The sequence below is a fragment of the Trypanosoma rangeli genome (genome assembly GCF_003719475.1).
Source record: "Trypanosoma rangeli strain AM80 chromosome Unknown Tra_15.4_contig_00316, whole genome shotgun sequence".
NCBI lineage: Eukaryota > Euglenozoa > Kinetoplastea > Trypanosomatida > Trypanosomatidae > Trypanosoma > Trypanosoma rangeli.
The window spans coordinates 3,304-21,820 of record NW_021706063.1 but is presented as its reverse complement, the minus strand read 5'-3'; the positions used below and the strand labels follow the sequence as shown (position 1 = coordinate 21,820).

Genomic DNA, 18,517 nt, shown 5'->3' with positions numbered 1-18,517 from the left:
ACAATCTTCTGCATTTCTTTCTTAGGTCGCACGCCCCCGCAAGGCTCTGCCACGGCAACGCATAAAAGTGGAGGCAAAAAACACCCCGCCACTGTCGCCACTAAACCACACACCCAAAAGAAAGGCCCAAAGATGGGGTAGGACAAAGTGTCCGCGCGGACGCACCCACAGCAGCAGCAAACTCAGACAAAAGAAGTCGCCCACCCCGTGCCGCGCCGTTGTAGTTGGTGGCGAAGCGCTTCAAGACAACACTCCCACACGCTGCGCACTGCCTTCGCAAGGAAAGGAAGAATGAGTCACAGCGCACACTATTCCTTTGTCATTGTCTCAGCCTCTTCATAGCCACAGAAGGAGGTAGCAGCAGCCACAGAGAGCACTGCCAGCAGTAATGACGAAAAAATCATCCACGCGCACTGCAGTGTAAAGGTCTATAGTGTACGAGCGTGTGTGTGCATGCAGATGGTACACAACAACAAAAAAGAGTAAAACATGTGAGGATGCAGACAAGCACACAACATAGTTGCAGGGCGGAAAGAACAAGAAAGAGGAATGGCGAGACTTAATGCGGCCCACGAAGCAGCAAGCCATGGCAAATATACTTAAAGAAAAATATAAAAAACGTCTTCCATGATGTTTTCGCAAAACAAAAAAAAAAAATGTTTACTTAATTTGAAAGAGTTCCTCCCCATGTCCACACGCGTCATTTGTGACTTCATTGCAAAACTTCGGCGTGTTGCTGCTGGTCTCATCGGCCCCTATCATCAGTGCGTCACGGCGGCAGAGTGTCGCCGCTCGTGTGTGGATACGAAGGCCGCGAGCAACCAAAAGAGAAGCCTGCGTCTCCGTGCAAAAGGAGGTCCCAGCGCAAGCAACAGTAAAAAAAAAAAAAGATTCCTCATAGACATACAAAAAAAAATTCGGGTTGCACGTGTAATCCACTTCGGCGCCGCAACCCCCTGATGTCTTCTGCTGTTCAGGTAAGTGCCCCAACGCCCCACACACACCCCGTCGTGGCTCCGCCCACGCACACCATACCAACACTAGCTGCTAAAAAAAAAAAAAAGACTTCCTTCCGCTTTCATTTCCTGCTGATTTATTTTTTTTCTTTGGTGGTTTAAATTCCTCCCGTACCCGCAAACACCGCACGCATGCAAAGAAACACGCAGGCTGAGCCGCCCCGCACGAGCCGCCGCCGCCTGCTCCCTCGGGTGCCCAGAGGTCACACACACACACGCATGTGCAGCCTCTCCAAGCGGCACGGCCGCACAGTAGTGGAAGAATAAATAAAAATAAAATAATATGGGTATAACCCACAACCTTTCCTCCCACACCCCCTGCAACCTAAACCACTCCCCCCGCCTATTGTAGGTGTCCTTCCCCCTTCTCTCACTTCACTCGTCACACATGCAATCCCCTCCTTCGTCCTCTTCCTACCATCATCGACGACGAGCATCGATGGCGCTAGTTCCAGTTGCGCACAATTTTGCCGTCCTAGTTCAGTTTATCGCCCTTTTGCATGGTGTAGTAGCGGTGCGTCTTCCAGCGACGCCACGGCGAGCTCGTCTTGCCCCAGTGCAGGTTCGCCTCTCAGTACCGCTCAATGCGTTCTTCTAACATAGGCGTGAAGTGCCGTGTGAAGCCCTGCACTGGCCACGAAGCAGCTGTTGCCAATGCACAAACCGTGCGCCCCTCCAGCTGCTTCGAGACGTCAACCATGGTGCCAATTTCCTCCTTTTTGGCGTTGCCGTGCACAAAGCGCCGCATCATTTTTTCGCCCAGCCACGGGGAACCCTCGTGGCTGGGCGTACACTGCCGGCACGACTCGTGTGCGTAAAACTTCGAGAGGCGGTGGATGGCCGCGATGAAGTCGGTCGATTTGTCCATGACAATCACTGCAGCGGTGCCGAGACGTGTTTGGGCCTCCTTCAGTGCATCATAGTCCATGAGCACGTTGTCGCAGATGCTTTTCGGAATGAGCGGGCAGGCGGAGCCGCCGGGGATGACGGCGAGAAGATTGTCTCACCCGCCCCACACCCCGCCTGCGTGGCGCTCAATGAGGTCGCGCAGCGGCATGCTCATCTCCTCCTCCACCGTGCACGGGCGGTTCACGTGACCGTATATGCAGAAAAACTTCACGCCGGCGTTGTTTTTGCGCCCAAAAGACGCGAACCACTGCAGCCCGCGGCGGAGTATCGTTGGGGCGACGGAGACAGTCTCCACGTTTGTCACCGTCGTGGAGCAGCCGTAGAGGCCCACGTTGGCTGGGAACGGCGGCTTCCCAGGGCAGCACTCGAGGCTCGAGATCATCGCCGTCTCCTCGCCGCAGATGTACGCCCCAGCGCCGCGGTGGGTGTAGAGATCAAAGTCGTACCCGCTGCCACACGCATTGCTGCCCAGGTGGTGCCTCTTGGCGTACGCCTCCTGGATCGCCCGCTCTACGCTGCGCCACACGTTGTAGAACTCGCCGCAGATGTAGATGTAGCCGTAGCGCGCCCGCATCGCAAATCCGGCAATGAGGGCGCCCTCCACGAACTTGTGTGGCCTGTGCCGCATGATCTCACGGTCTTTGCAGATCCCAGGTTCGGACTCGTCGCCATTTACAACGAGGTATAGCTGGGGAGCCCGTCCGGCTTCACCTTTGGCATAAAAAAAAAAACACTTGAGACCGGACGGGAAGCTGGCGCCCCCGCGCCCCCACAGCCCGTTTGCCTTCGTCTCCGCAATCACCCAGTCGTGCCCCTTCAGCAGCAGGTCCTTCGTGCAGTACCAGTCACCCTGCCGCTCCGCGCTGGCCACGTCGGTGCCGAAGTCATCGTACAAATTTACAAAAATGTGGTCCTTGTTCTTCAGTCCGCCGTGCGTCTTTTCCAACAACACCGCGGTCGAGGTGAAGAGACCTGCGCGACGGAGCATCCCTGCTAGCGGCGCGTCACGCACACACCCACCCACCCACCCTTGGTCACCACTACCACTAATAAAACGACCACCACGAGGAAGACTAGTACTATGCATCCACGCCCCCTGGAGTGTCGCGTACACTACTACCAATCAACGACTCTCGGCTACGACTGAGCGACAGATTGGCACCTCGCACGTACTCGCGTGCTGCAGGAGTTGCACTGCATTGTCTAAAGCTAAAGCGGCAAAAAGAGACAAGCAAAACAAGTATGCAAAACAGGCAAGATACACGCAAAAAAAAAAAGACAACACCGCGCCGCGCGCAGTAGGTGGTGGGAAAAACGACATCCCACAAGAAGGCCCCCCCCCTCCCTCCCCAAACTCCCCGCGCATACACCAATGATGGCCCTAGTACTAGCGCATTTGCCTGTATGTGCAAAGAGAGAGAGAGAGAGAGAGGCGCGCGTGCGCGTCGTTGCCTCCCCCTCTCTCCCCTTCGCGTCCCTACGCCTTCTCGCTGGCGGAGAAGTTCGCCGCCTGCTTGTTTATGCCGCGTGCGAGCTCCACCGACTGGCACAGGTGAAACCGCTCCGTCAGCTCTACGCAGTGCGGATCCCAAAAGCCGCGATCCTCGATGCACGTCTGCGCCTCCGCCCGCATTTCCACGCACTTCTCCACCTCCGTCTGCTCCCGCAACAGCTGTTTGAATTTTTCTGGCACCTCCTCCCAGGGCATCTGCCGCCCATTACCGATGCTGTACGGCGTGCCGCCGCCTTTCACCACAACCATTCCCAACCCCCTCACTCGCCCTTCTCCCCCACCTGTTCCTTCTGCTGCTGTGCGCAGGAGGAAATGTTACCTACCCAAAACAAAAAAGATAAGCAGAAGACAGCGTAAGAGAAAGACGCACGCCAGGCCGCGCCTCGGCATGGAAACCTACATACACATTTATGTATCTGCCTACGCGCCAGCGGGCGGGCGGGCAGCACAAGGCGCCGCAGACCTGTGGTGGGGAAGTAGCAGCATGAATTGTAAAAGACATCAAGTAAATATTTAAGACAAAAACAAAAGCAATGGAAAAAAAAAAAAAACATCCCTCCCCCGCCCTCCGTTTGTTGAATGAACCCTTCAACCTCAGCCACCCACTTGCTTATGACAATTGACTTTCCCCTGCCTTGCCTGCTTGATTTTGCTTCTTCTTTTCATCCCTTTCATTCCTTTCTTACCCCCCCCCCTACTCTCTCTCTCTTTCTCTCTCTCACAAACATACATTCTCTCACTCTCATTCTTGTCTTAGCTTGTGGCGGAAGCTGCATGTTTATTTATTTTTTCATATATTTTTTCCATTTTCCCTCATGGTGTTCCCCCTTTTTTCCCGTCCAGGCAGTGCATTTTTGTTCCTACAACCTCCTAATGACTGCCACAGCGGCCGACGCGCCTCTGCCCGCGATGTAAACAGCAAATACACAGACAGTGGTAGTGAGAGAGAGAGAGTAGGAAAAGGGAGACACCTTTGTCTGTTTGCGTATATGTGCGCGCATGCGTGTGAATCCCTCTATCTCTATCTCTCTCTTTCTCTTTAAATTTATATTAGATAAAGATATGCAGCTAGATCGATTAATTGATACATATGCAAAGGAGGAGGGACGCCAACGCTCCGCTCCGCTCCCACCCGCCTCCGTCCTTCTCCACTTCTCCTCCCACGCCACGCACATTGTTGGGTGCGGTAGGCGGAGGCGAGAGACACTCGCAGCAGTTAATTGCACGCGCGAGCGACAGAGAGCAAACGTGGCGGGAAAGGAAGGAAGGGATTGACGGCGCCACCACCACCACCGGCAGACGTACGGAGACAGACGAAGAGAAGAAAAGACACCAGCAGTTGTCGCTTGTACCTCGCGCGCCTGAGCGACCATTTGCGTCGCTGCAGCGGGAGTGAGAAACAAGAGTGCATTCCCGCACCGTTTGCGTGCGGGTCCTCCTCCTGCCATCGCTGGGCACCTTCGCGTTCAAGTGTGTGTATATGGATGGGTGAGGGTACACGCCTGAGCGCGCTGGAAGACCTGTGACTCGAGTGAGAGCCACCCACGCGCCAAAAAATTGCGGGCGTGGGGACCGGCAGACGTGCCAAAAACTCAATGAAGCGCAAAACCAAATATATATATATATATATGTTATTATTATTATCGGGCAGCAGGAGAACCAAAAAAAAAATTAAAAATAAAAAAACGACCACCCACCAACAGCAACAATGATGACAAAGACGGCACGATTTGTTGTGTATATGTGCCCTGCGGCAGCCACGCCTGAAGTTGCATGTCTGCAGTAAAGTGCATATATACTGCACTCTGCCTGTCGTCGCTGTTGCCGAGTGTCTCCCGCTGCTCTTCCCGCGGCATCTCCGCTGCGCTTCACGAGTCCCTTTTTTGCGGCACTCCGGTGGTGTCCCAACTCGGCGCGCATCGCGGTCTTCCTTACCTCCTCACATATACACCTACCCACCCACACGCACACCTCCTCCTGCTTCTCTGTTTTCCTTTCCTTTCTCCCCTTTGAAGAACCCTTTTTCTCTCCATTTTTTTTTGCTATTTTTCTTTTTTTTTCTCTTTTTGCTCGTCCTTTCGGTGCCGCCCGTCCGTCGTGACTCTCCCTCGCGGTGAGGAGGCGTGCAGTAAAACGGCGGCACTAACAAATATATATATATCTCACATGTTTCCTTCTTTTCCCTCCTTCCTACCTCTTCTTCCCCGCCTTCGGAGCCCGCGTGTACCCTTCCTCCTGTGTCTAGGGGTTGCTTGCGCCGGCTGCCTGCACTCGCCTCGCCCCCTCCCCCACCATCACAATACCAAGACAAACATAACACAAACACGCCCCGCGGGGCGGCATGTAGGCTGCGTATTCGGTGCGTGAAAGTTACGCGAGCTTCACCGCTGCCGCCGCACTCACGAGGCGGGCAGTCTTCGCCCGCCACATTGTGATGTAGCAGACAGCCGCCGCCATCGTCATGCAGACACTCATGAAGACGCAGACAAAGGTGTAGTTGCCATGGTAGCGCTGCTGCAGTTCTGCCTGGATGGGCGGGGCGGAGAAGCCGCCGACGACGCCGGCGAGGAAGACAGAGCCCATGTAGAAGCCGAGGTTTGGCCCATGCAGCCGCTCGGCAATGAGGGCTGGCATGACGGCAAACATGCCTGCCATGCAGAAGCCAATGACGCAGAGAAGGAGTGCAAACGCGACGTAGCTGCGGCAGAAGGCCAAAAAACCGCAGAAAACACCCCCCACGGTGGCGCACGTAACATACGCAAACTCGTTCGTCGTGCTGGTCGCGAGCCAACCGATGAGGACGGAGCCAACAATTTGAAACGCGCCGTAGAAGGTGAAAAGGGTGGAGGCAATGTCCGTGGGGATCGGCTTCTCAGCTGCGTACACGGTGCCGGCCTTACCCATGGACGATACGTACGGCACGGCCACGTAAATCAGTGAGAAGAAGGCCCAGCTGAAGATGAGCCAGCAAAAGAAGTTGCCCATAAAGGCCCGCGAGAAGATGCTGAGAAAAAGCTCCCACGGTGTCAGCTTGTGCGTGTGCAGGCTGCGTCGCGTGGACGCCGTCGCCTCGCTGCTGTCATGTGCCTCCTCTGCCTCTCCCTCGTGCTGCTGTTGTCCCTCGTTGCTGTTGTGCATCGCAGCCTCCTCCTCCACGGCATCCAGGCTGGAGTCGCGGCGTGCGGAGAGCAACGTTGCCACGACGCCGATGGCGCAGAAGGCCGACATGAGCCGAAACGTTTTGCGCCAGCCGTACATTACAACCCATTTGCCGGCGAAGGAGGGGATTATAGCGCTGCCAACGCCGCCGCCGGCAAAGTTGATGCCCATCGCGAGTCCCTGGTAACGTCTAAACCAAGAGCTGGTAGCGGCCGCGCCTGGCGACAGCATGCAGGCTGAGGAGATGGACGCAAGCAGACAGTAGGTGAAGGTCACGGCGGTCACGCTGTGGGCAAAGCTGGAGCTAATCCAGAGGCCAAAAAAGAGCATCCCGGTGGAGATGGCCATCATGAGGCGCGGCGGCACGCGGTCCACCAGAAACCCACAGAGCACCCCGAACAGCGGCGAGAGGCCGAGCGAGACGGAATTGCCGAGGCTTATGGCCGTGATGGACGGGTACCCAAGCGAGGGGTCCTTATGCATGTCGTCGGAGAAGATAGAGTAGCTGTTGTCAATGCCGTACGACATAAGCTGCATGAGAAGGCCGGAGATCGCCACGAGAAACCCGAGTGGGTGATCCACCGGCTTCCGTGTGAAGGATGGTAACATGACTTGGTTTGGTATTTTTCTTCTTCTCCTCTTACCCAGTTTCTTTTTCGCTTGTTTGGCTGGATGGCTGCTTGGTAGGTTAGTTGGTTTTCCTTGTGTTGCTAGGCGAACATGTAGGGGGAGAGGGGCAAAGAAGCAGATGACAGAAAGAGAGCCAACAAACAACTCCACACGCACGCAAAGGAAGGAGAGGCAGAGCGTCGGCAGCGACAGCGGGTGCCTAGCAAGAAGGCCACAAAGCGCGTACACACACATACTACCCATGGAGAATCAGATACGTGCGCATACGTTTCCGGGTTTGTATGCACACACGCACACACATATAACACTATATATATATATATATATATATACAGAGAGAGAGAGAGAGAGACATGCATGCCTGCGGTGTGCGGGCGGGTCTACTTTGTAATGCTCCACACGAGGGGTTCGTTGCGGCAGAACGGACAGGTCCCCAGCATCTGTGCGTCCGTCACGCAGAGGATGTTCCCGCAGCACCACAACTCCACAAAGCAGCCCTCCGCCGGCTCTTCTAAGCACACGCCGCAGACGTTCTCGTCCTCACCGTACGGCGTCGTCTGGCGCCCCGGGGCAGTCACGACTTGTGCGGTGGGCGCCCACTGCTCCGTTTCCGTTGCCTCCACCCGATCCACCGGCACGACGCTCATTTGCACAACGTGGGCGAGACTTGCAAGCGACGAGAACACGCAACGTAAACACACACACACACACACTGGAGCGCAAGGAATAAATGCTACAAGGCACACTTGTCACACACTACGGAGACCAAAAAAGAAGAAGAGAGAAGAGCAGCTCGTTGAAAGGGAATGTTCATCCTGCGCCTCCGCGTAAGTGTCTGGTGGCGCAGTTGCAAAGCCACAAAAACGAAAACACACGGAGGGAAAACCAACTAAAAAGTGAGGCGCGTCTTCACCGCCAAAAAAAAAAGAGGTAAAGAAGAAGGGGAGCGCCTGCGTCATCATCATCGGCACCTTTTGTCCAACCCCCACTATGTCATTTACTCGGACTCATCCCCTCGCCGTCGCCGTCGCATTTATCATCGCCCTCCCTCCATGTCAACCGCTCCTGCTGCCGCCGCCACTGCTGCTGCAGGTTCCGTTCACGGTTTGCCACGACGAGTTCGCGGCGTTCCGCCCTTGATAGCTTTTGCGGCCTTCTCTTCGTCTCATCAGGCCCGCCACCACCGCTTCCGTGCCCGTCGCCAGGCGTGCAGAGGGGCGAGGGGGTGGTTGAAAAGTACCGTCGCGTGGCGTCCCGCTTCCGCAGCAACTTGGAGCGATAGTGCATGTAGTCCGCGTTGTCAGGGAGGTCGGTGACGTCCATCAGGGCACGGAGATCCTGCGGCTGCCGCGTCGCGGCGCACGCCTCACGCGAGGGCGACGGAAACGGCAGTGGCTGCGTCTTCTCCAGCACGACAAGGCGCCGCACCACCTTCAGCGAGATCCGCTGTGGCATGTCGCAGACGAGACGCAGCGACGGATGCGTTGGCAGCTCGTCGTCGGTGTACTGCGCGGTGGTGGGGTACCAGAAGACGAGGCGCCCACCCAGCACGAGAGCCTCAGCCGCAAAGAGCAGCAGATCCAGCGTGATACTACTGACCGGGTACGTCGCCAGTTCATCCGCCCCCGCCACCAGCGCTCCCGGCGGACGCTCGGCCTTCTTGCGTGGCTCGCGGATGCCATACGGGGGGTCCGTCACAATGGCGTCCAGAAACCCGCGATCCTCCGCGCCGTGACCAGTCATCGAACGCTGCGCCCCGTCGTCCACGTTACAGGGACGCAGCGCGGAGCGCCAGGTGGCAAAGTTCAGCCGCACGCGGTCCGGCGCCGTCAGTCCGTAGAGTTTGAAGTTCGTCCACATCGATGGAGCTGCCGCCTCCGCCGCGCTTATGCCGGCCCGCACGAGGGCCTCCTGCGTGTGGGACCGCCACACAGCATCCTGCTGCTGCTGCTGCTGCCTGCTCGCCCTGTACCGCAGGGAACCACTCCGCATCACCCGCCCGTCGGCGTCCGCGCCGAGTGTGACGGCGCCGTAGTGGGCAGCGGCCACAAGAATGCTGCCGGTGCCACAGAAGGGGTCAAGCACGTACGCCCCGCGCCGCACCTTCGCCATGTGCACCGCCACGAAGGCTAGCTCCGGCGGCATCGACGTGGTGCCAATGTACGGGCGCCGCCTGAGGTCATACGTCGCGAGCAGCCGCTGCCGCGCGGATTCAGCAACCGGCACGCCGCAGAATACGCACTGCACACGACCGCACGGCTGCCACGACGCTGGGGCCCCAGCGGGCGCATTCTCAAGCGCGTGCTCGATCACAACGGCAACGCGATGCGGCGGCTGCTCCGCCGCACGTGGGACAGAAGCTTCGCACGGAAGCTGCAGCGCGGCGCCGACGCGCGCCGCCAGTGCCGACTTCTCCTCCACTGTGTAGCGCCGACCGATTGTCTCCACCCGCACGGTGCAGTCCATGTGGCGGAGCGTCTCGTCAGACCGCAGCAGCCCACGCAGACACCGCCCGCCCTCATCGCCCCCGTCGGATGTGGAGCTGCCGACGCACACCAGCAGGTCCTCCAGGGAAGCCGCGGCAGCGATGAGAAGGTGCACGGCGCGCAGCAGCACACACCGCCCAGCGAGCTGCTGGGCTGCTGCAACGGACGCCGCCTCAAAGACGCAGAACGTCCTGGACGCGGTCTCCACGCAGAGCCACGGCAACAGCTCCAGCACGCTGACTTCCACCCCCAGCGTCATCGCGGCAGCGCGCAGCTCCTCCACGCAGAACGCCGCCAGCGAAGAATTGCATGCAAACCATGCAAAGAAAAGCATGTGGCCCCGCACCACCCCCCACCTACCCCTTTTTTTTTTTTTTCCTCCCCCCTCCTCCGCTTGGCGCTATAAGTTTATCTCTGCGTCTCTCTCAGTGTGTGTAAGCTGCGCTCCCTCGCCTTCTTCGTCTCGCTCCTCCGGTTCTTTACGTTCTTTCCGTCGCGGCCGAAAAAAAAAAAAAAATGAGACAAAAGAAAAGGGGGAGCGCAAAAACTATCGCAGATGCATCCGTCGTCCGCCGACGGCAAGTGCACGTTGTCTCTCGACCTGCGGTTTCCGTTTCTCTCCTCTCCGTCTTCTCTGCTTCCCGCGCCGGGGCTAAGACAGTAACCCAGAAGCTTCACATTGTGTGTTATCGTTTGTTTGTTTTTTTCCGCGTGTTTGCTGTACATCTGCGCCCGCCCACCCACGTGCTGCGCCTTGGTACTCTACCCCTTCGTGCCGCCTGCTACTCCTCCTCACCGCACACACACACAAGCATACACACAGACAGATAAATGCGCACGCGTTGGCGTCGATCCGTGGTGCACTGCCACAGGTGTTCCTACGACGACGGCGGTGGCAGCTGTTGCTGCCCTTTATACAGCGCCGCCAGCCGTGGATCCTCTGCGAGGCGCTGCGCAAGTTTGGCGTACTTCTCGCTGGATTGATCAATGTGTTTGGAGAGTCGTTCGTCGAGCGCCTTCACGCGCCACGTGGCCTCCTTGCAGTACTTTGCGAACTCCTCTTCATCGCGGCCGGCGTCAAGACCGGCAGCGTCTAACTTGTTCTGGTATGCCGCCTGTTGTTCGTTGAACTCCTTCTTCTCCGCGTCCATCTGAGACTTCATGATGTGGCCGCGCTGAATAAGGCGCTCCTTCAGCTCCCGAAGCGCTTCGCCCCGCACCTGCCGCGCCTGGTCGAGGGTGAGGGTGACGTTCAGGTAGTCACCGTCAAAGCTGCCCGGGAGCTCCAGCTTCGCGATGTACGGCGCAAGATAGTCCTTGCGGGAGGCCTCGCGTGACGCCTCCTCCGCGAGCTTGCGGGCACGATCCGCCTCCGTCTCGTGCGGCCGGTTGCGCAGAGTGTCGAAGACGGAGAGGACCCCCCGCACCTCTGGCTCACGCGCCTCCCGCAGGGCGGCGAGGATGCCGTTGCACTCCGTCATCATCCCCCGCACCTTGCCGAGGCAGACGCTCTCCCACCAGGCGAGCCGCTTCCGCTCGTTGTACTGCTCCAGCTCAGACGGCTCCACAGCGTTCGGCATGAGGACGATGGTGCACGGCAGCGCCGCCGGGAAGCTGCCAGCGACGGTGGACGCCAAATACTCCTCCCCACGTGCTGCCTTTGTGTACATGCGGTAGGGGCGTATGATGCTGCCGGGCCGGTAGTGGAAGTACACCCACATCTCCCCCCCGCTGCCGTTTACAAAGCGCACAAAGGTGTACTTCGCCACGTCCTCGTCCGGCGGCAGCGCCTCGTTGCGGTGGTACTTTTCACTCACCCGCAGTGGCTCCACACGCTGCGTCTCATCAACCTGGCGCTCGCTAAAAACGCTGCTGCGGTTCCGCGACATCCGCTGCACACCACCGCTGCGCTCAAAGGAGGCACTGCGGTACCACAGACGGTCGTCGCGTTGGCGGTAAAACTCCTTCACCTTGCGCAGCATGCAGCCCTCGTAGAAGAGTTCCTGGCGCCTCCACAGGCCGTCATCGCGCGCGTCCCAGTAAAAGGTCATGGTGCGCTCCACGCCAGGCCCGTGTGTGAAGAGGCGCAGCCCCTCCACGGAGGCGTCCCGCATTCTGCCGCGGTCGTACCACTCCTTCAACAGACGATATGGTTCGGGCTCGCCGGCGCGCGGATTAAGATTTCTATAGTGGACGCCCCCCGCCTCTTTCGCGTCATTGTCGCGGCTGAGGTTACTCTCGTAACCGTCGTCCTTGAGAGGGTAGATGGAGCGGCGCCGTAGCTTGTCAGCCCGGTGCTTGAAGAGCGTGTGAACCTGCTTTTGATGAGGATAAGTCGTGTCGGGAAGCCACAGCTCCGTTACGCGGTGGTCCGGCATCGCATGGGGCGCAAACCACCGCACCTCCGCGTTGGCGTAGCGGACGAGTTTCATGCCTCCTGGGTAACGACGCTCGTACTGCTCCCGGCTGAGCGTCAGGTCCTGCACCCACGAGCTGAAGCCGTGCCGCGATACTTTGTCACGCAGCGTGTGGGCAAAAACATTCATCGTGCCAGCTGCCAGCAGACAACCACTGGTGGCGCCACTGCTGATGGTGCCCCCGACTGCCATCGTGGTGGCGGTCAAGTTTGGGAAGCTTGTATCCCCCCCGCTGCACGTCCACCACCGTACACCCGTTGTGGTGTTGTGGTTGAATCGCTTGCCGGTGGCCTGAAGCGACGTCTCCTGCTCCTCCTCCGCGTCGGGGTCAAACAGCATGCCCTCCCACTGGGTACCATCTGCGAGGTCCAGCGTGAGCGCACTGACCGGGACGTTGGGCGCGAGGTTCACATGGTAGTTGCGCCTGTTGAAGACGGCCTCAATGCCCTTGTAAAAGGTGTCCGCTGCGCTGTGTGGGATTAACTCCCCCGTTGAGGGCTCCACAAAGACTACCTCCCTCTGACTCTTGCGGCCCCCAGGCAGGACAAGCAGCCAGCTGTGCAGCAGCCGCTGCGGCGCTTGCCTCTTCTCCTCATTCGCCTTCTCCCCCTCATCGAGAGTCTGCGGGCCAGCGGCACGCACCCCCCCCGCATCCTCGGCGACCGCCGCCCCAAGCACCGCAGGGTTCGCCGCCTGTTCCTTTGCCTGCTTCTGGTGCTGCTGCGGAGCAGTTGGCTCGGGATCGTGCACCCCGCGCAGCGGCGGCCGGTCCTTCACGAGTTGGGTGTATTCTGCGTCGAGATCCGGCTCTACCTCCTGCTCGTCGTCGGACGCTACCTCGTCAAAAAGGCCCTCGCTGTCAGTCCACATACGCCTCGTCTGGTCGTTCTCGCAGACGAACCGCCGCGCGTAGCCCACAACAACGTACACGTTGTACCCCGCCCCCGCGAGCGCGGAGGCAAGAAGAAGGCTTAACTCAAAGCAGTTGCCCACCTGCCACTGCAGTGCCGTCGCCGGGGACACGACGACCTCCGGCAGCTCCTCCATATCCTCGAGGACCTCGTAGCGCATGTACCCCGCGAAGTAGCGGGCGCACGCCGCCAAGTCAAACATCTCCTCAAAGACGAAGACAGTCGGTTTGATGAAGGTGCAGATCATCTTGCGGGTGCGGCACTCGTTCAGCGGGGTGAGCAGTAGCGGGGCCCGGTTCGGATAGTACTCGTGATACTGCGCCCGGAACAGCTCCGTCGCCGCGAGCAGCTCCGTCTCCCCCACGGATGCGACGGCGTCGGTGTACGACGGCGGGAAGCTCTCGGCAAGCAGCCACCGTTCAAAGCGCTCCGCCCGTGTCGCGTCGTATGCTGCCGTACTTCCGCTAAACATGTTGTTTTTTGTCGACCCCTTATCCTCCTCCCGCTACTGATACCGCCGCCGCTACCCTGGTTTTATGCTTTTTTGTCCGTGTGCCGTCACCCGCCACCTCGGCCCCCTCTTCCCTCCTCTTTGTCTCCTTCCTCCTCCTTTATGTGCCCTATTTGCTTCTCTGCTTCTCTCCCCACCGCTTACACCTTTCTGCTGGCAGAGACAAAAAGAAGCGTATGTACGTGTGTGTGTGTGTGTGTGTGTGTGTGTGTGTATGTATGCGATTGGCCTCCCGCACCCACGCACCTCCACCGGCGGAGTAACGGCAAAGTAAAAAGGAAAAACAAACAGAGATAGAGACAAACAGGCTGAAAGACGCACGGCGCGTGCCGCACCACTCAGACAGGCAGACGGCCAGACAGGCGCACCGCCTCCACGGCAAGACAATAAAAAAAAAAAGGAGACGGAGGACGGCAAGTAGAACAACTAAGCAATACAAACAAACAAAGAAAAAAGTATTTGGTTTCACAAAGACCGCAGCCTCTGTTTCGTCGCTCCTCTCCTCCCCCTCCCTCTGTCTCAACGCAGTGACTCCGGCCTGGCGACAAGGACCGTCTCGTACGTGCGGCGGCAGTACAAGTCCCAGTATACGATGCCCCACGCCACGCTGGCAACGCAGACGATGGCGCAGTAGAGCGGTGTGATGGTGAGCAGGTTGACGAGGTGCGGCATCGCCAGCATGCCGTTGAGGTCGTGCGGCTTAAAGGCCTCGTAATTCATGCAGGCGGCCTCGTTGCGGGCACCCACCTCGGCTCCCTGCGCACTCGCCTCGTACATGTGCGTAGAACGCGCGTGCAGCTGCATGGGCTGTATCTTGAAGTCCTTCGGGTCCTTCACCGGCGCGGCCGCTGGTGCGGCCGCATCCGGCGGGCTCCGCAGCGTCGCGCACAACGCAAAGGCACCACCGTGCCCCGTCAGTCGAAGCACACTGCGCCGCATACACTTTTGCCTCCGCACTTCTGTCGTCTCGCCTCCCTACCGTTGGCAATAATAATAATAATACTTGAATCCCTTACTATTTTTTTTTCTCCTTTTACTCCTCTCTTTCTGAAGCTGTCTGTAGCTTTGCGTACAGAGAGCGTGAGGAAGGACAAGTAAAATAGCAACCACTATATATATATATATATATGCCTCTTCTACACACACGTATGGTGGAGTGCTGTCTTTGTTGTTATTTTGATTTTGCTACTGTGACTTACTACGCTGCTGCTTGCTCCACCGAGGCACAATGCGGACCCCCCCCCCCCCCAATCCATCCCAGCGGGAGAGGAGGAGTAGGAAAAGGAAAAGGCAAGGGGAGGAGAAAGAGAGACGTGAGTGCAGATGTAAACGCATGCAAATTGCCGCAGAGCAGGGAAGGAAGCCAGCCACAGTTCCCGCGGAGGCAAAAGGCGAAAAGGGACACACGAACGATAAGCTACAACGTTACCAACCGGCAAAACACCAACAGATGGGGAGGTGCAAATGCGGTGTAAGGACTGCGTGCATGCGTGCGTCCAAGTGTACGGCCCAAAGAAGCTACGGCAGCGCAACTTACGCGGTGCCTGCGGAAGACGACGCGGAGGAAGTGGTGACTCCGCCGCTGCCACCGCCTGTGACAGCGCTGAGAGTGTTAAAGACGGAGAGGGCCTGCGCCGAGAACTCCGCGGGGTCTCCAACATTCTTCCCAAGGACCACCGTGTTGGTCGCCTTGGCGAGTTCGCCGAACTTATCAATGTATTTCTCCGCCACCCGCAGGGCGACAGCGTCGCTGCTGCGCGGGGTCTTCTCCAGCGACGCCGCGACCACCGTGACGCTCTTCGAGACCGCCTCGGCCATGACGCTGGTGGCCGTCGCCTCCGCCTCTGCGCGCTGCACGACGGTGTATCGCTGCGCCTCGGCGGCGCAGCGTTGGGCCCGCTTGAGCCCCTCCGCGCGGTTCACCTCCGCCTGCGCCTCGCCCTCCGACTGCAGGATGAGCTGCCGCTTGCGCCGCTCCGCGTCGGCCTGCAGATCCATGGAGCGCCGCACGAGCTCACTGACGGTGATATCGCGTATCTCGTACCGCTTGCACTCGATGCCCCAGTCGTTTGCCTCGCGGCGCAGCACCTCGACGATGTTCTTATTGAGCTGCGTGCGCTCGCGGAAAAGTGTGTCAAGGTCGAGGCGGCCGATCTCGCTGCGCATCGTCGTCTGGGCAAGGTTCAGCAGGTTGTAGACGGGGTTCTCAATGTTGTAGCTCGCCTTCGCCGCGTCGACGATGCGCAGGAAGAGGACACCGTCTATCTCTACCATGACGTTGTCGGAGGTGATAGCCGACTGATTCGGGATCTCCACCCCCTGCTCCTTCACGCTGTAGCAGTAGCGGATTCTGTCCAGCAGCGGCACCACAAACCACCAGCCGGGGTCTAGCGTGCGGTGGTAGCGCCCCAGCCGCTCCACGACGTACTGGCGACCCTGCGGAACGATGTTAAGGATCGTGTTGCGCGGCACCGGCATCACAAAAGAGGCGGGGTTGAGGTAAACACGGGAGCTCCGCTGCATGAGCAGCCGCCCCCCTCCCGTGTTGGGACCACCGCCGCTGCTGCTGCTGGCGTCAGTGGCGGTGGTTGAGACGTCGTAGGTGGCCCCCGCAGCGTTTGGCGGGCCGTACGGGTACGACAGAGGGGCGTTGTACTGCAGCCTTCGCAGGGTGCGGCGCAACATGTGTGGGCGTGAGAGAAGTTACCCAAGCAGATCTAAAACAAGCACCGGGTGTCGCGTGTGGACCCCGAGAGAAAAAAAAAAAAAAGGAAAGATGGCGTGCAGCAACAAAAAAAAAAAGGAAAACATGAAGCGGCAAAAGGAAGTCGGTGTTTCCCTGCTTCTGTTGTAGAATCCACACACGTTTCAATCCCTCCTTCTGCAGGGTGGGGACGGGAACGGACACAGAGGACCCAGAAGGATGCGTATTATTTCATGTCCCATCTAGTGGAGCGGCATCCTGTCAGTGGCGGAAGCGGCAGACGTCGACGTCTCCGACTCAGCCACTATGCGCCCTTGCGCTCCTGTGGCACCGCCGCTGCCGCTGCCGCCGTCGTCGTCCAACGGCTTCGCCGGCTTCTGGTAGGAACGCGCAAGGGACAACAGCTCACGCAGTCGCGCAACAGCAACACCGCATTCCTGCTCGCTAAGCACGTGTTCGTAGCGTGACGAATGCACGCCGGCCTCCTCGTCCCTTTCCGCCTTCGTCTGTTTCACGGCATCCGCGACGGTGCCGCTGACAATGTCGCGCTCGCGCGCCTCGTGCAGCATAACAAGGTGGTGCAACATCATGGAGCGGCCAATGGCGTCCAGCATGTAGTTTGGTGTAAGACCCAGCTGCTCGGCGGGATCGCAGGCACGTTCCTCGGCGGTGGTGGGCGCGGGCACCGGTGGCATGCAGAGAAGGTGTATAAAATGCTCCCAGAAGGCCTCACTGACGTGAAAGCGGTAGTAGCGCATGGCAAATGGGATGCATAAGCTCTTCATCGGGTCCTCCGTGAGGTCGCCGTACATCTGCGCCCCCTGCGCACGCGAGACCGTCGCGGTGACTTCCTTCGAGAAGACCACGTGCGTTGCGCACGCCACGAAATACGGCGACTCCGCACACGCCTCAAACACTCGCTTCAGCAGCAGTGGGCGGTCGCGGGCAAACGCCTGCGCCGCCGGGAAGGAGGCGTACTGCTGCAGCAGTGAACGATAGTAGACAATCTCCATGTCGTTCAGCGTGGCCCAGGCGGCGGCAGCCGTATACAGGCACTCGCGATGATCCTGCGGCACCAATGCCGCCAAGTTAAGCAGCGAGTTCACCGCCTGCTCGTCAGCCCGCACGTTCACCAGCAACGCAGCGCGCCAGAGGTAGAGCGCCATGACCTCCCTGCGCAGGGACTCGCTTTCGAGAAGCGGGTTGACGCCCTCCACCGCGCTGTCACTGCCGTACTTAGCATCGGCGGGATTGAAGCCGTCAACGCTGAGCTGCTGAGTCTGCTGCTGAGTCTGCTGCTGCGCCCGGTTCAGCTGCAGCGCCGCCAGCAGAGTCCGGCCGCTCGCCGCCTCGCGTATCTGCGCGCTGGCGAGCTGATGGATGCCCTTGATAGCTGCGTCCAGTCGCTCCTCCCTGGCAAGGCGCACCAGTTTCCGTATCTGTGGCGTCGGCGCGTCGTCCACCTCGTACGCGAGACGCTCGGCAAGCACCTCCGCCCCTTTCGTCACTGGCCGCATCGCGAAGCAGCAGGGGAAGCGGCAGCGGTAGTCGTTCTCCACGCAGCGGCCCGCCCCGCCGCAGCGGTACTGCAGGTCGAAGACAGTGCTCCGCACACTCGCCTCCCTCCGCAGCGCCTCCGCGGAGTTGGCGTCTGCGGGCGCAACGTCTGCAGCTCCGCCACCAAATCGGCGCTCCTGTACGACTTGACGCAGCCGGGCGACGACAGGGGCCTCGGGCCGCGCCCGCACAAAATCCGAGCAGTCAACCTTCGAACGCGGCAGCCGCTGTGTCTTCCACACGTTAACGACACGCGAGAAGAATGATTTCATCGCCGTCCCGCACCCCCTCCCCCTCCTCTCGCTAGTTCCCAGCCCAGCCGGTGGTATCGCCGCGTCGCGACGTATAGCGTCCAGTGGCCGCCACAAAGCGCTAAATTGCCGTATTTCTATCGGTGCTACTGTTTCTGCTTCTCCTGCCGCTTTTGTTGTTTTAGTTCTCTGCTTTTCGTGCAATGCATATTTGGGACGTTGCACATTAACGCCACGCGAGCGGAGACGGAGAAACATGAATCACACAAAGAGAGGGGTAAAAAAAGGGGGGAAAACAAAGGAGGAAAAGGGAAAGGGATGCACCTGCACACCGACCTGTGTGCCCAGGCGGAGGCGTGCGTGGGGATCGAGACAGAGACAGAGAGAGACGCACATGTATGCACGTATGCAATATATATATATATATATATATATATATATATACTACTCGCG

General features: G+C 59.0%; 8 protein-coding genes across 8 annotated transcripts, besides 23 other annotated features; all 8 read right to left on the bottom strand.

Annotated features, from left to right (window-relative positions):
* Positions 1 to 284: 284 nt before the first annotated feature.
* Positions 285 to 422: a satellite DNA.
* Positions 423 to 1,587: 1,165 nt separating this feature from the next.
* Positions 1,588 to 1,944, bottom strand: TraAM80_07512 (NADH-ubiquinone oxidoreductase, mitochondrial; the record flags this gene model as incomplete). The annotated part of the gene is made up of 1 exon (XM_029384302.1): positions 1,588 to 1,944. The coding sequence occupies one exon, from the start codon at positions 1,942 to 1,944 to the stop codon at positions 1,588 to 1,590; it is 357 nt and encodes a 118-aa protein (XP_029235831.1).
* Positions 1,945 to 2,019: 75 nt separating this feature from the next.
* TraAM80_07511 (NADH-ubiquinone oxidoreductase, mitochondrial) lies at positions 2,020 to 2,913 on the bottom strand (the record flags this gene model as incomplete). Its single annotated transcript, XM_029384301.1, has 1 exon — positions 2,020 to 2,913. One exon carries the CDS (start codon positions 2,911 to 2,913, stop codon positions 2,020 to 2,022), a length of 894 nt encoding a protein of 297 aa, XP_029235830.1.
* A 17-nt stretch (positions 2,914 to 2,930) lies between these two features.
* Positions 2,931 to 2,955: a microsatellite.
* A 382-nt stretch (positions 2,956 to 3,337) lies between these two features.
* Positions 3,338 to 3,357: a microsatellite.
* A 596-nt stretch (positions 3,358 to 3,953) lies between these two features.
* Positions 3,954 to 3,991: a microsatellite.
* A 144-nt stretch (positions 3,992 to 4,135) lies between these two features.
* Positions 4,136 to 4,158: a microsatellite.
* Positions 4,159 to 4,187: a microsatellite.
* A 364-nt stretch (positions 4,188 to 4,551) lies between these two features.
* Positions 4,552 to 4,591: a microsatellite.
* Positions 4,592 to 5,050: 459 nt separating this feature from the next.
* Positions 5,051 to 5,082: a microsatellite.
* Positions 5,083 to 5,099: 17 nt separating this feature from the next.
* Positions 5,100 to 5,124: a microsatellite.
* Positions 5,125 to 5,470: 346 nt separating this feature from the next.
* Positions 5,471 to 5,506: a sequence feature (A-rich).
* A 102-nt stretch (positions 5,507 to 5,608) lies between these two features.
* Positions 5,609 to 5,642: a sequence feature (GA-rich).
* Positions 5,643 to 5,808: 166 nt separating this feature from the next.
* TraAM80_07510 (putative transporter) lies at positions 5,809 to 7,206 on the bottom strand (the record flags this gene model as incomplete). The annotated part of the gene is made up of 1 exon (XM_029384300.1): positions 5,809 to 7,206. One exon carries the CDS (start codon positions 7,204 to 7,206, stop codon positions 5,809 to 5,811), a length of 1,398 nt encoding a protein of 465 aa, XP_029235829.1.
* Positions 7,207 to 7,257: 51 nt separating this feature from the next.
* Positions 7,258 to 7,295: a microsatellite.
* Positions 7,296 to 7,526: 231 nt separating this feature from the next.
* Positions 7,527 to 7,559: a microsatellite.
* A 1-nt stretch (position 7,560) lies between these two features.
* Positions 7,561 to 7,579: a microsatellite.
* A 330-nt stretch (positions 7,580 to 7,909) lies between these two features.
* Positions 7,910 to 7,940: a microsatellite.
* Positions 7,941 to 8,220: 280 nt separating this feature from the next.
* TraAM80_07509 (putative methyltransferase) lies at positions 8,221 to 10,047 on the bottom strand (the record flags this gene model as incomplete). The annotated part of the gene is made up of 1 exon (XM_029384299.1): positions 8,221 to 10,047. One exon carries the CDS (start codon positions 10,045 to 10,047, stop codon positions 8,221 to 8,223), a length of 1,827 nt encoding a protein of 608 aa, XP_029235828.1.
* Positions 10,048 to 10,215: 168 nt separating this feature from the next.
* Positions 10,216 to 10,245: a microsatellite.
* A 266-nt stretch (positions 10,246 to 10,511) lies between these two features.
* Positions 10,512 to 10,539: a microsatellite.
* Positions 10,540 to 10,591: 52 nt separating this feature from the next.
* On the bottom strand, positions 10,592 to 13,513 carry TraAM80_07508 (coiled-coil domain-containing protein 135; the record flags this gene model as incomplete). The annotated part of the gene is made up of 1 exon (XM_029384298.1): positions 10,592 to 13,513. The coding sequence occupies one exon, from the start codon at positions 13,511 to 13,513 to the stop codon at positions 10,592 to 10,594; it is 2,922 nt and encodes a 973-aa protein (XP_029235827.1).
* Positions 13,514 to 13,603: 90 nt separating this feature from the next.
* Positions 13,604 to 13,652: a sequence feature (GA-rich).
* Positions 13,653 to 13,734: 82 nt separating this feature from the next.
* Positions 13,735 to 13,766: a microsatellite.
* Positions 13,767 to 13,973: 207 nt separating this feature from the next.
* Positions 13,974 to 14,007: a microsatellite.
* A 64-nt stretch (positions 14,008 to 14,071) lies between these two features.
* TraAM80_07507 (succinate dehydrogenase subunit) lies at positions 14,072 to 14,491 on the bottom strand (the record flags this gene model as incomplete). The annotated part of the gene is made up of 1 exon (XM_029384297.1): positions 14,072 to 14,491. One exon carries the CDS (start codon positions 14,489 to 14,491, stop codon positions 14,072 to 14,074), a length of 420 nt encoding a protein of 139 aa, XP_029235826.1.
* Positions 14,492 to 14,662: 171 nt separating this feature from the next.
* Positions 14,663 to 14,681: a microsatellite.
* Positions 14,682 to 14,815: 134 nt separating this feature from the next.
* Positions 14,816 to 14,861: a microsatellite.
* Positions 14,862 to 15,085: 224 nt separating this feature from the next.
* TraAM80_07506 (SPFH domain/band 7 family protein) lies at positions 15,086 to 16,237 on the bottom strand (the record flags this gene model as incomplete). Its single annotated transcript, XM_029384296.1, has 1 exon — positions 15,086 to 16,237. The coding sequence occupies one exon, from the start codon at positions 16,235 to 16,237 to the stop codon at positions 15,086 to 15,088; it is 1,152 nt and encodes a 383-aa protein (XP_029235825.1).
* A 261-nt stretch (positions 16,238 to 16,498) lies between these two features.
* Positions 16,499 to 18,085, bottom strand: TraAM80_07505 (uncharacterized protein; the record flags this gene model as incomplete). The annotated part of the gene is made up of 1 exon (XM_029384295.1): positions 16,499 to 18,085. The coding sequence occupies one exon, from the start codon at positions 18,083 to 18,085 to the stop codon at positions 16,499 to 16,501; it is 1,587 nt and encodes a 528-aa protein (XP_029235824.1).
* A 390-nt stretch (positions 18,086 to 18,475) lies between these two features.
* Positions 18,476 to 18,508: a microsatellite.
* Between the last annotated feature and the right edge of the window lie 9 nt (positions 18,509 to 18,517).